Source organism: Oncorhynchus mykiss, chromosome 30 (genome assembly GCF_013265735.2).
Source record: "Oncorhynchus mykiss isolate Arlee chromosome 30, USDA_OmykA_1.1, whole genome shotgun sequence".
Classification (NCBI taxonomy): domain Eukaryota; kingdom Metazoa; phylum Chordata; class Actinopteri; order Salmoniformes; family Salmonidae; genus Oncorhynchus; species Oncorhynchus mykiss.
In genome coordinates, this window is record NC_050570.1 from 6,206,342 (window position 1) to 6,221,642 (window position 15,301).

Below are 15,301 nucleotides of genomic sequence, written 5' to 3' on the forward strand. Positions count from 1 at the left end.
CTGTATCAAAGAGAGGTTTGGACTAACACTGGTCCTACTGTATCAAAGAGGTTTGGACTAACCCTGGTCCTACTGTATCAAAGAGACGTTTGGACTAACCCTGGTCCTACTGTATCAAAGAGAGGTTTGGACTAACCATGGTCCTACTGTATCAGAAAGAGGTTTGGACCAACCCTGGTCCTACTGTATCAGAAAGAGGTTTGGACTAACCCTGGTCCTACTGTATCAAAGACAGGTTTGGACTAACCCTGGACCTACTGTATCAGAAAGAGGTTTGGACTAACCCTGGTCCTACTGTATCAGAAAGAGAGGTTTGGACTAACCCTGGTCCTACTGTATCAAAAAGAGGTTTGGACTAACCCTGGTCCTACTGTATCAAAAAGAGGTTTGGACTAACCCTGGTCCTACTGTATCAAAAAGAGGTTTGGACTAACCCTGGTCCTACTGTATCAAAAAGAGGTTTGGACTAACCCTGGTCCTACAGTATCAAAGAGAGGTTTGGACCAACCCTGGTCCTACTGTATCAAAAAGAGGTTTGGACTAACCCTGGTCCTACTGTATCAGAAAGAGGTTTGGACTAACCCTGGTCCTACTGTATCAGAAAGAGGTTTGGACTAACCCTGGTCCTACTGTATCATTTGCAGATCTAAAGTGCTCTTGTATAATACATTTGTAGTTGTGTAAAAAAAAAAAATCCCTTACAAATAGAATCATTATCAACTAATAAAATACTTTATTCATATAATTAATTTTAGGCACATGTTTTTTATAATTTAAATATGAAATACTTATATGTGGTATAACCCCCCCCCAAAAGTATCTTAAAAACAAAAAACAAGCCATGTTTTATTTATTTACTGTGCATGATACTCAATAACATTGAGTGGTCACATTCTCAATTTACACAGACAATATTTTAAAAAGCAACACGGTTCACATTCGTCATCTCATCTGAACTGAGAAAGTAAGGTTTCTCGTTATACTGCCGAGCAGTAGAAAAATCACTCCGCAACAGCATCTGCATTTTTGCTGTACATCGGACATTCGTCAGGAGTCATCTTAATATTTCTATCAAACTGTATGACAAGTGTAAATCAAAACACGCATTCGTTTAAAAGGATCTTTGGTTATTTGGATTCATAATTACTGTGATGATTGTAAAAGGTTGGTTTTAGAGCAGCGTCCCTGGAGCCAATGTGCTTCTACATCTGCATTGCTTTTGCTGTTTGTGGTTTTAGACTGGGTTTCTGTACAGCACTTTGTGACATCGGCTGATGTAAGAAGAGCTTCATAAATACATTTGATTGATTGATTGATTGATTGATTGGTTAGGAGTGCCTTGCTCAAGGACACAATGGCAGTCGGAGCCACCTGAGACTCTAGTAGAAAGCGGCAACTTCCTCTTCTGACAGCTTTTCCCCTGTCATCACTGGGATTAAAAACCAGCCACCTTTAGGTTACTGGACCGCTTCTCTAGTCAGGGGTCAGAGGTTAGATCCTGGTGAGGAAGCACAGTCTGAGGCAGGATGGTATCTGCAGTAGCTCCAGGGCCTGAGAGGACGGGGTGAATGGGTCAGAGATCAGGGGTTAGATCCTGGTGAGGAAGCCCAGTCTGAGGCTAGATGGTATCTCCAGTAGCTCCAGGGCCTGAGAGGACGGGGTGAATGGGTCAGAGGTCAGGGGTTAGATCCTGGTGAGGAAGCCCAGTCTGAGGCTGGATGGTATCTGCAGTAGCTCCAGGGCCTGAGAGGACAGGGTGAAGGGGTCAGAGGTCAGGGGTTAGAGGTTAGATCCTGGTGAGGAAGTCCAGTCTGAGGCTGGATGGTATCTCCAGTAGCTCCAGGGCCTGAGAGGACACGGTGAAGGGGTCAGAGGTCAGGGGTTAGAGGTTAGATCCTGGTGAGGAAGCCCAGTCTGAGGCTGGATGGTATCTCCAGTAGCTCCAGGGCCTGAGAGGACAGGGTGAAGGGGAAGGTTACTTGGAAACGATACTGGGTATCCAGCATCAGCTGGGAGGATCCCCCCTCACGGTCTTGGAGCAAGCCCTGGGGACAAGGGAAATAAATTACTTTCATAGATGTAGTTCATGGAGACGTTGTGATTCAAATGAAATCATTTCTAGTAATTCAAATGTGATAATAATTCAAACTGTGTAAAAAGCAGGTGCTCCTGATCCTTGTCGTAGGATCGAGATTTACCTGAATTTTGCGGACGAACAACGGTGCCACCCTTTTCTCAAAATCATCAGTGGGCGTGTAAGAGTTCAAAATCTTGACAATCTAGAACAGGGCGGTAAACAAGATTCATTTAAACATGCTTTTGAATACATTTCAGCAGATGCTCTTATCCAGAGCGACTTACAGGAGCAATTAGGGTTAAGTGCCTTGCTCAAGGGCACATCGGCATATTTTTTTCTAGGGGATTTGAACCAGCGATCTGGCACAACGCACGTCACCGCTAGGCTACCTGCCGCTTCAGTACCTGTACAGGGCTGAGTTCTGAGCATTGCTCTGTGATGTCTTTGATGTCGTCATCAGTGGTCTTGTTGACCTGCAGCAGCCAGGCAGCCTGACACAGAGGCTTCAGAGTAGCCATGGTACCCTGCACTAGGTCCTTCTCCTTTAGCCACGCCTCCAGGTGACTTATGTTACACCTGAAAAACACAGACAGGTAACTGATGTTACACCTGGAAAACACAGACAGGTAACTGATGTTACACCTGGACACATGTTGTTACGTTACCTAACACACAGACAGGTAACTGAAACATGTTGTTATGTTACCTAACACACAGACAGGTAACTGAAACATGTTGTTATGTTACCTAACACACAGACAGGTAACTGAAACATGTTGTTATGTTACCTAACACACAGACAGGTAACATAACAACATGTTTCAGTTACCTGTCTGTGTGTTAGGTAACATAACATGTTTCAGTTACCTGTCTGTGTGTTAGGTAACATAACAACATGTTTCAGTTACCTAACACACAGACAGGTAACTGAAACATGTTGTTATGTTACCTAACACACAGACAGGTAACTGAAACATGTTGTTATGTTACCTAACACACAGACAGGTAACTGAAACATGTTGTTATGTTACCTAACACACAGACAGGTAACTGAAACATGTTGTTATGTTACCTAACACACAGACAGGTAACTGAAACATGTTGTTATGTTACCTAACACACAGACAGGTAACTGAAACATGTTGTTATGTTACCTAACACACAGACAGGTAACTGAAACATGTTGTTATGTTACCTAACACACAGACAGGTAACTGAAACATGTTGTTATGTTACCTAACACACAGACAGGTAACTGAAACATGTTGTTATGTTACCTAACACACAGACAGGTAACTGAAACATGTTGTTATGTTACCTAACACACAGACAGGTAACATAACAACATGTTTCAGTTACCTAACACACAGACAGGTAACTGAAACATGTTGTTATGTTACCTAACACACAGACAGGTAACTGAAACATGTTGTTATGTTACCTAACACACAGACAGGTAACTGAAACATGTTGTTATGTTACCTAACACACAGACAGGTAACTGAAACATGTTGTTATGTTACCTAACACACAGACAGGTAACTGAAACATGTTGTTATGTTACCTAACACACAGACAGGTAACTGAAACATGTTGTTATGTTACCTAACACACAGACAGGTAACTGAAACATGTTGTTATTATGTTACCTAACACACAGACAGGTAAATGAAACGTTGTTATTATGTTACCTAACACACAGACAGGTAACTGAAACGTTGTTATTATGTTACCTAACACATATTGTAGGAACTTTCACTGTTTGTTGAGTAGGATTTAGCTTTCCATCTCTCCCTTCCTGGTTCTCTCTCCCTTCCTGGTTCTCTCTCCCTCCCTGGTTCTCTCTTCCCTCCTGGTTCTCTCTCCCTCTCTGGTTCTCTCTCCCTCTCTGGTTCTCTCTCCCTCTCTGGTTCTCTCTCCCTCTCTGGTTCTCTCTCCCTCTCTGGTTCTCTCTCCCTCTCTGGTTCTCTCTCCCTCTCTGGTTCTCTCTCCCTCTCTGGTTCTCTCTTCCTCCCTGGTTCTCTCTCCCTCCCTGGTTCTCTCTTCCTCTCCGGTTCTCTCTTCCTCGCTGATTCTCTCTTCCTTACTGGTTCTCTCTTTCCTTCCTCTCTTCTTGTTCAACACACACACACACACGGATACACACACACTCTGTCCCCTACCTGATCTGCATGCCCTTCCTACAGGAGCACATGTCTTTGCGTAGCAGGAGGTTGTTGAGTGTGTCCGCACCCACCAGGAAGAAGGTCTGTTTCACAGCCTGTTGGACAACACACATACACACAGTTAGATGAGTTTAATATAAACTGGAAATGACACAGGTCCAAGAATCAATTCCTGTGAAACACCACAATTGATCCCAAGAGGGAGTTTACTCCTTTCCTTTCCTTTACAGATACACACACACACACACACACACAAACAAACAAAGACACACACAAACATACACACACACTGACCCCCCCACCCCTACTTGTCTGACCCCCATCAACACTAGTCTGAACCGCCCCCCCCCACCTGTCTGACCCCATCCTCATCTGACCTTCGACCCCAGGTCTGACCCCCCCCCTACCTGTCTGACCAGCCCCTCCTCCATGCCGTGCTGACTCATAGTGCTGTGGTACAGACTGAGCTGCTGGAGGAGAGAGTAGATGGTGCAGACCTCCTGGTCCTCATAGATGCTGCTGGAACGCTTACGGAAACCTGTAGGCTTCATACTAGAGATGTCCTGGAGACTCTCGTGCTCCAGCATACAGGGAACTGGAGGAAAACAGAGACGCGTAAACACACTCATTACATAGAACAGGTATTAATAGACGAATGATTGAAACACTTTATTTATGACCTTTAAATATAATCATCTTGAGGATAGAAATAATTTATTGTAAACAGATATTTAATGGATTGGAAAGTGACTACACATCAATGTATATCATGTTATCTTATGAGAGAAAACCTACCGATCATAGGCATAAGAGCCTTCTCCATAACAGATATAAACTGGTGGTAGATACGGATGGCCAGATCACTGAAGATCTGTCTATGTTCAGACAAGTCAAAGTTCTGCAAGCAGTTCTTCTTCTGACGCGGAGAGTTCTGTTTCATAAACTCCTACGACAGAATGTACAAAGAATAAATAACATCAGTTACAGAATGGGAAGATGGAGAAGAAGAAGGTATATATTTACAGTGCCTTGCGAAAGTATTCGGCCCCCTTGAACTTTGTGACCTTTTGCCACATTTCAGGCTTCAAACATAAAGATATAAAACTGTATTTTTTTGTGAAGAATCAACAACAAGTGGGACACAATCATGAAGTGGAACGACATTTATTGGATATTTAAAACTTTTTTAACAAATCAAAAACTGAAAAATTGGGCGTGCAAAATTATTCAGCCCCTTTACTTTCAGTGCAGCAAACTCTCTCCAGAAGTTCAGTGAGGATCTCTGAATGATCCAATGTTGACCTAAATGACTAATGATGATAAATACAATCCACCTGTGTGTAATCAAGTCTCCGTATAAATGCACCTGCACTGTGATAGTCTCAGAGGTCCGTTAAAAGCGCAGAGAGCATCATGAAGAACAAGGAACACACCAGGCAGGTCCGAGATACTGTTGTGAAGATGTTTAAAGCCGGATTTGGATACAAAAAGATTTCCCAAGCTTTAAACATCCCAAGGAGCACTGTGAAAGCGATAATATTGAAATGGAAGGAGTATCAGACCACTGCAAATCTACCAAGACCTGGCCGTCCCTCTAAACTTTCAGCTCATACAAGGTGAAGACTGATCAGAGATGCAGCCAAGAGGCCCATGATCACTCTGGATGAACTGCAGAGATCTACAGCTGAGGTGGGAGACTCTGTCCATAGGACAACAATCAGTCGTATATTGCACAAATCTGGCCTTTATGGAAGAGTGGCAAGAAGAAAGCCATTTCTTAAAGATATCCATAAAAAGTGTTGTTTAAAGTTTGCCACAAGCCACCTGGGAGACACACCAAACATGTGGAAGAAGGTGCTCTGGTCAGATGAAACCAAATTTGAACTTTTTGGCAACAATGCAAAATGTTATGTTTGGCGTAAAAGCAACACAGCTGAACACACCATCCCCACTGTCAAACATGGTGGTGGCAGCATCATGGTTTGGGCCTGCTTTTTTTCAGCAGGGACAGGGAAGATGGTTAAAATTGATGGGAAGATGGATGGAGCCAAATACAGGACCATTCTGGAAGAAAACCTGATGGAGTCTGCAAAAGACCTGAGACTGGGACGGAGATTTGTCTTCCAACAAGACAATGATCCAACACATAAAGCAAAATCTACAATGGAATGGTTCAAAAATAAACATATCCAGGTGTTAGAATGGCCAAGTCAAAGTCCAGACCTGAATCCAATCGAGAATCTGTGGAAAGAACTGAAAACTGCTGTTCACAAATGCTCTCCATCCAACCTCACTGAGCTCGAGCTGTTTTGCAAGGAGGAATGGGAAAAAATGTCAGTCTCTCGATGTGCAAAACTGATAGAGACATACCCCAAGCGACTTAAAGCTGTAATCGCAGCAAAAGGTGGCGCTACAAAGTATTAACTTAAGGGGGCTGAATAATTTTGCACGCCCAATTTTTCTGTTTTTGATTTGTTAAAAAAGTTTGAAATATCCTATAAATGTCGTTCCACTTCATGATTGTGTCCCACTTGTTGTTGATTCTTCACAAATACATACAGTTTTATATCTTTATGTTTGAAGCCTGAAATGTGGCAAAAGGTCGCAAAGTTCAAGGGGGCCGAATACTTTCGCAAGGCACTGTACCTAGTTGGACTTGGACTTGTTTAGGTTACATACCTAGTTGGACTTGGACTTGGTGAGGTTACATACCTAGTTGGACTTGGTGAGGTTACATACCTAGTGGGACTTGGTGAGGTTACATACCTAGTTGGACTTGGTGAGGTTACATACCTAGTTGGACTTGGACTTGGTGATGTTACATACCAAGTTGGACTTGGACTTGGTGAGGTTACATACCTAGTTGGATTGTTGCTGAAGCTTCTCATTGGCATAGTTGATGCAAAACTGTTCATGTCAAATGTTTCAAACCTGAGAGGGGAAAAAATAGCCAAAAAGAACGGACATGTTTTTTTCTTCCATGTTTAATATATTTTTGAAGAAGTTTTTACTTGTGTAGTTGAATATACAAACAACTAAACAACTGAACTCTACAGTAATGTCATGAATCCAAATTACCCATAGATGTCCAGTACTCCTATGAAGGAGTGCTGTTTCCCTGGCACCTGCAGGGCTGCATTGATCTTCTGGATGACGCAGTCGAACAGGTGGGCATAGATCTGCTTGGCGAGGGCATCTCTGGAGTTCACAGCGCGTTCACTGGGCACCGGCTTCACCACCGTCTCTGCCACCATGGCTATCCTGCGATGGCACAGCCAACGGGTAACACCATCAGGACTGACCCCGAGAAGGTCACAGAAAGCAGCTAGGTGTTGATCACTGGACTGGAGGGAGGGAGGGAGACACCATTGTAAGTACAACCCATATTTATGTTTATTTATTTCCCCTTTTGTACTTTAACTATTTGCACATTGTTACAACACTGTATATAGACATAATATGACATTTGAAATGTAATTTTTTTGAGTGTAATGTTTACTGTTAATTTGTATTGTTTATTTCACTCTTGCTTATTATCTACATCACTTGCTTAGGCAATGTTAACATATGTTACCCATGCCAATAAAGCCCTTAAATTGAATTTTGAGTGAGTGAGTGAGTGAGTGAGTGAGTGAGTGAGTGAGTGAGTGAGTGAGTGAGAGAGAGAGAGAGAAATCTGAGTACTGCTTACACTAACTGATGATCTGTCTGATCCAACGTTTCTGATCTCCACATTCCCCAGGTGTAGAATCCCAGCCAGCACCTTGAACACATCCGACTGGAAGTCCTCCGTTAACCCTACAGGGAGGACAGAGGACAGGGAGTGAGACAGTATCCTGTACCTACCTACATAAGGACATAACACATTCATAAGCAGTACATAAGGATTCGATAAAACACTTGTGTAGCAACCACATGTTATGAATGTGCCCTTATGTAGCAACCACATGTTATGAATGTGTCCTTATGTTGTATGCTGTACATACAGTGGAGTAAAGTACTTAAGTATAAATACTTTAAAGTACTACTTAAGTAATTTTTTTTAGGTATCTGTACTTTACTTTACTATTTATATTTGTTTTAAACTTTTACTTTTACTTCACTACATTCCTAAAGAAAATAATGTACTTTTTACTCCATACATTTTCGCTGACACCCCAAAAGTACTCGTTACATTTTGAATGCTTAGCAGGACAGGAAAATGGTCCAATTCACACACTCATCAAGAAAACATCCCTGGTCATCCCTACTGCCTCTGATCTGGCAGACTCACTAAACAGAGAACATCCCTGGTCATCCCTACTGCCTCTGATCTGGCAGACTCACTAAACACAAATGCTTCGTTTATAGATTATGTCTGAGTGCTTTTTCCTGGCTGCCTGTAAATGTAAATAAGACATTCTGCTGTCTGGTTTGTTTAATATAAGGAATTTGAAATCATTTATACTTTTGCTTTTACCTTTGATTCTTAAGTATACTTTAGCAAATACATTATATTTTGATACTTAACTATATTTAAAACCAAATACTTTTAGACTTTTACTCAAATACTATTTAACTGGGTGACTTTTACTTTTAGTACATTTCTATTAACGTATCTTAACTTTTACTTTTACTCAATTGGGTACTTTTTCCACCACTGTGTATACATACGTCTAATAAAATAAAACTTGCTTCACACAGCAGTATGTTGACCTAAAGAGTGATGAACAAAGTGATGACTCTTACCCAACAGCGAGAAGGTCCTGCGTGTCTCTTCCATGTCCTTCCTGTCGTCCACCCCCTCGATACCCGTCTCCCCGCCCATGCAGGTGTACCTGAACTCATCTGCACTCACTAGACACACACAATAAGAATTTGTCCTTAACTGACTCGCCTGGTTCTATAAAGATTAAATAAATAAGATGGTAACATTCGTGGACTATTTGTGGTTGTGTGATGCGCCTATCGTGTAAATACAGTAAAAGTGGACTGTTCCTTCCTTCTCCAGTCACTACACAGGTCTAACCCTCAATTAGAAAAGAATGGTTAAACGAAACTCACACAATCTCAGGCTCTTGAACTCAGACTGCTCTGCACAGGCACACATCTGGTAGAAGATATGGTAGTTTCTCTCGTTCTCTGACTGAAAAGTAAAATGTAGTATTACTGTATAATGGCCTGGTCCCAGATCTGTTCGCGTTGTCTTGACAACTCCTATTGTCGTTGTCGTGGCAAGGAGATGGCAAGACAACACAAACGGATCTGGAATCTAGAATGATTCCCTGAAGCCTTCATGATTTCAACCATGACCCAACTATATGGTAGCTAACAACACGCTCTACGTTATAGACCACATACAATCAGAGAATCAAGTATGTGACGTATGACCTGGGAAACCACTCTAGATTTCTCCATGAGATACGTCCTCATGTTGGCACCGATGATCTGATATCTCCTGTCGAAGCTGATCTCTGTGTACTTCCCAAAGCGACTGCTGTTGTCGTTCCTGGCCGTCTTGGCATTTCCAATAGCCTGACAACAACAACAACAACAACAACAAAAATAAACACAGGTCACATACGTAGTTGAATGATAATCAACACACATTTTAGATTAAGACTTATGGGAAGTACGGTGGCTGATGAGGCCAATCTGTACCTCGTACACTCTGTGGCACACTGGACATGATCTGTCCGATAATCACGTTAGACCTGTGAGCCTTTTCTTTTCTTTATCGACAGATTATCAAATCCACAGATGACCTAAAAATGACTCATTGACATACTGTGAGGTTACATGTAAAAGTGGACTCCAAAAACATACCTCAGTTATTGGGTTGGATGCCAGAACTTTGTCTTCCACGTGTGTTTTGCTGCTAGACTTGCTGACCATAGCGATGTACCTCATGACATACCTAGCAGACACGGTCTTGTCGGCTCCAGACTCACCACTCACTATAACAGACTGGTTCTTATTGTTCCTGAGAAAGAAAAATGTATGTATCTGAGTAGGAATGTATAGAATAGTCACACTCGTTGCTTCTCATTTGCGTAACATTGGACAGTTGATTCTCATTTTAAGGATAAGTTAAATTGACAGATAGGCCCAAAGGGCTGAAATGTATGACGGTAAGATAGATTGGGGGGGGGGGGCTCAGGGATTGTCTCCAGGAGCATGGCGTTGGAGCACGGCATCACTACCACAAAACCAGCTCCCCCCCCCCCCCCCCCAAGGACAGTCTGCCTCATTCTTACCTGGCCATCTGTTTGTAAGCCTCCTCTGCCACAGCGAATATGTGAGGATCCATAGCTCCCATCTTCTGTCCAGAGTACGCCTGAATGACTGCATCTCCATAGATGTGAAGCTGCTTGTATGGGTTAACAGCCACCAGGATGATTCCTGTAAGGGAGTGAAGGAAACCATCAGGACACACAGTACAGTCAGAGTTATCCTACTTGCTTTCACATAGTATGCTTCTAATATAGAATATAACCTGTTGTATTCGGCTCATGTGACAAATACAATTTGATTTGACAGAATATAATAGAATATAACAAAATATTATATAATAGGATAGAATATGATAAAATACAATAGAATACAATACAATACAATAGAATAAAACAGAATATAATTCAATAGAATACAATACAATACAATAGAATAAAACAGAATATAATTCAATAGAATACAAAAGGATGCAACAGAATAGAATACAATAGAATACAATAGAATAGAATACAATACAATACAATAGGATACAACAGAATATAATACAATACAATAGAATATAAGAGAATATTATATAATACAATAGAATAGAACAGAATACAAGATAAGATAATACAATAGAATAGAATACAATAGGATACAACAGAATAGAATACAATATAATACAATAGGATACAACAGAATACAATACAATACAATAGAATAAAACAGAATATAATTCAATAGAATACAATAGGATACAACAGAATAGAATACAATACAATACAATAGGATACAACAGAATATAATACAATACAATAGAATACAACAGAATATAATACAATACAATAGAATATAAGAGAATATTATATAATACAATAGAATAGAACAGAATACAATACAATACAATAGAATAAAACAGAATATAATTCAATAGAATACAATAGGATACAACAGAATAGAATACAATACAATACAATAGGATACAACAGAATATAATACAATACAATAGAATATAAGAGAATATTATATAATACAATAGAATAGAACAGAATACAAGATAAGATAATACAATAGAATAGAATACAATAGGATACAACAGAATAGAATACAATATAATACAATAGGATACAACAGAATACAATACAATACAATAGAATAAAACAGAATATAATTCAATAGAATACAATAGGATACAACAGAATAGAATACAATACAATACAATAGGATACAACAGAATATAATACAATACAATAGAATACAACAGAATATAATACAATACAATAGAATATAAGAGAATATTATATAATACAATAGAATAGAACAGAATACAATACAATACAATAGAATAAAACAGAATATAATTCAATAGAATACAATAGGATACAACAGAATAGAATACAATACAATAGGATACAACAGAATATAATACAATACAATAGAATATAAGAGAATATTATATAATACAATAGAATAGAACAGAATACAAGATAAGATAATACAATAGAATAGAATACAATAGGATACAACAGAATAGAATACAATATAATACAATAGGATACAACAGAATACAATACAATACAATAGAATAAAACAGAATATAATTCAATAGAATACAATAGGATACAACAGAATAGAATACAATACAATACAATAGGATACAACAGAATATAATACAATACAATACAATAGGATACAACAGAATATAATACAATACAATAGAATATAAGAGAATATTATATAATACAATAGAATAGAACAGAATACAAGATAAGATAATACAATAGAATAGAATACAATAGGATACAACAGAATAGAATACAATATAATACAATAGAATAGACTAGAATTCAATAGAATACAATAGAATTCAATGGAATACAATAGAACACAATATATGATAGAATAGAATACAACAGAATATAATAGAATATAAGATAATAGAATAGAATAGCATATAATAAAATACGATAGAATACAAATCAAAATCAAATCAAATGTATTTATATAGCCCTTCTTACATCTGCTGATATCTAAGTGCTGTACAGAAACCCAGCCTAAAACTCCAAACAGCAAGCAATGCAGGTGTAGAAGCACGGTGGCTAGGAACAACTCCCTAGAAAGGCCAAAACCTAGGAAGAAACCTAGAGAGGAACCAGGCTATGAGGGGTGGCCAGTCCTCTTCTGGCTGTGCCGGGTGGAGATTATAACAGAACATGGCCAAGATGTTCAAATGTTCAAAAATGACCAACATGGTCAAGTAATAATAATCACAGTAGGTGTCGAGGGTGCAACAAGTCAGCACCTCAGGAGTAAATGTCAGTTGGCTTTTCATAGTCGATCATTGAGAGTATCTCTACCGCTCCTGCTGTCTCTAGAGAGTTACAATACAATAGAATACAATACAATATTATAGAATACAATAAAATAGAATACCATATAACACTATAAAATATAATATAATAGAATACAATATAATAGAATACAATAAAATAGAATACCATATAACACTATAAAATATAATATAATAGAATACAATATAATAGAATACAATAGAATACAATACAATATTATAGAATACAATAAAATAGAATACCATATAACACAATAAAATAGAATACAATAGAATACAATATAATAGAATACAATAAAATAGAATACAATAAAATAGAATACCATATAACACTATAAAATATAATATAATAGAATACAATAAAATAGAATACCATATAACACAATAAAATAGAATACAATAGAATACAATATAATAGAATACAATAAAATAGAATACCATATAACACAATAAAATAGAATACAATAGAATACAATATAATAGAATACAATAAAATAGAATACCATATAACACAATAAAATAGAATACAATAGAATACAATATAATAGAATACAATAAAATAGAATACCATATAACACAATAAAATATAATATAATAGAATACAATATAATAGAATACAATAAAATAGAATACCATATAACACAATAAAATAGAATACAATAGAATACAATATAATAGAATACAATAAAATAGAATACCATATAACACAATAAAATAGAATACAATAGAATACAATATAATAGAATACAATAAAATAGAATACCATATAACACAATAAAATAGAATACAATAGAATACAATATAATAGAATACAATAAAATAGAATACCATATAACACAATAAAATATAATATAATACAATATAATAGAATACAATAAAATAGAATACCATATAACACAATAAAATAGAATACCATATAACACTATAAAATATAATACAATACAATACAATAGCTGTATACTATTTTTCACGACTCGGCATGGACATTTCACACAAACGCCAAACCACAACTCATCACCCAGACATGACATTTCCAGTTCCGTGTCTACGTTCAGTAAAGAGAGCAGACGAACAGTAAAACAAAGATGTCCCATTAGACAGCTGGGGAAACATTTCCTTTTTAGTACCACAGTAGCTGTAGATAATGTTGGACTCCACGAAGCGCACTTTGAGATTGTGTAGTACGGCAGGCTCGTGGAGATAGCTGAGAGCTGTCAGATCATTCTCTCCCACCAGGATATCCGGGTTGCGGAGGTGAGGGAGCTGAGGACTGGATTTGTCCAGGGGGTACACCATCTCCTACAGAGGAAAGAAAACAGTGTGATACTGGCGATGTAAAGGCTCTATGGACAGTTTCCCAGACATAGACTAAGCCTGGTCTTGGACTAAAAGAAAATATGTTGAACTGCAGACTTTTAGGCCTTTCACAATTCCTATTCTTGTCACTGACAGATAGAAGATGAGTGAAAGTAATGAGTTCAGAGATAAATAAAAAAATTCTCCCAATAAATGAATTATAATGCAAGAGTATATCGCCATTCTGACTGATACTGCACATACAGTACAGTGCAGACAGAGAACTGTATAGTCTATAGTTTATAGTCTCTGTGTTCAGTACTTACAGTGCAGACAGAGACCTGTATAGTCTATAGTTTATGGTATCTGTGTTCAGTACTTACAGTGCAAACAGAGACCTGTATAGTCTACAGCTTCATAGTCTCTGTGTTCACTACTTACAGTGCAGACAGAGAACTGTATAGTCTATAGTTTATAGTCTCTGTGTTCAGTACTTACAGTGCAGACAGAGACCTGTATAGTCTATAGTTTATAGTCTCTGTGTTCAGTACTTACAGTGCCATCGTCAAGCTGCAGTTCTAAAGCCTCATCTCCAGGTTTGAAGTCTCTCAGTATCTCTGCTGACTTCCAGACATGCTCTGCATCCGGTATCCACACTCTGTTGTACTGAAGGAGCAAATTAATGAATGCATGAATTTGTATTTCTATGTCTTGTCACATTTATGTCACCCCTTCCCTTTAATTTACTAAAGACAGTTACAGTAGCCATTCCCTTTCATTTACTAAAGACAGTTACAGTAGCCTACAAACGGGCTACTTTATGTAACACCATCTGTGTCATGTATTAGTTGTAATGCCTTTGCAATGTATTATTTTCAAAGATGTCCAACAAAGAGAAGCCTGGAGCTAATTTACCATAATAATTCTCCCAAGGTTGACGTGACGTCATCATTACGTCAATTGTAAAGGAATTCATGCGGGTTTAATTAATTGTCATCGTGAAGAATTCAAAAATGCTGGCCATTCATTCGTTTAACAGACGCTCAACCGAAAGCAGAGTACAGTGTAAAAATGGATCTGTCACCATTTTGAGCAGGTGTGTCAACAAAGCGATGGAGATTCTGTAGGAAGATTGAATGAGTTAAAAACGTTATCACTTTTTTTTTCTATAATTAACTCACCTTCGTATAGAGTTCCGACAAAGCCATGGTAACGCAT

General features: G+C 38.3%; 1 protein-coding gene across 1 annotated transcript; it reads right to left on the reverse strand.

The window, feature by feature from the left end:
- LOC110522707 (unconventional myosin-Vc-like) lies at positions 1-15,301 on the reverse strand. The gene is given in 18 exon segments (XM_036968567.1): positions 1-2,045; positions 2,199-2,279; positions 2,482-2,653; positions 4,240-4,337; positions 4,650-4,837; positions 5,038-5,188; positions 7,114-7,157; positions 7,160-7,173; positions 7,321-7,586; positions 7,934-8,040; positions 8,971-9,078; positions 9,286-9,367; positions 9,613-9,756; positions 10,048-10,204; positions 10,479-10,623; positions 13,915-14,086; positions 14,639-14,787; positions 15,265-15,301. Coding segments are annotated over 18 exon segments (2,271 nt in total). The 3' UTR covers positions 1-1,889.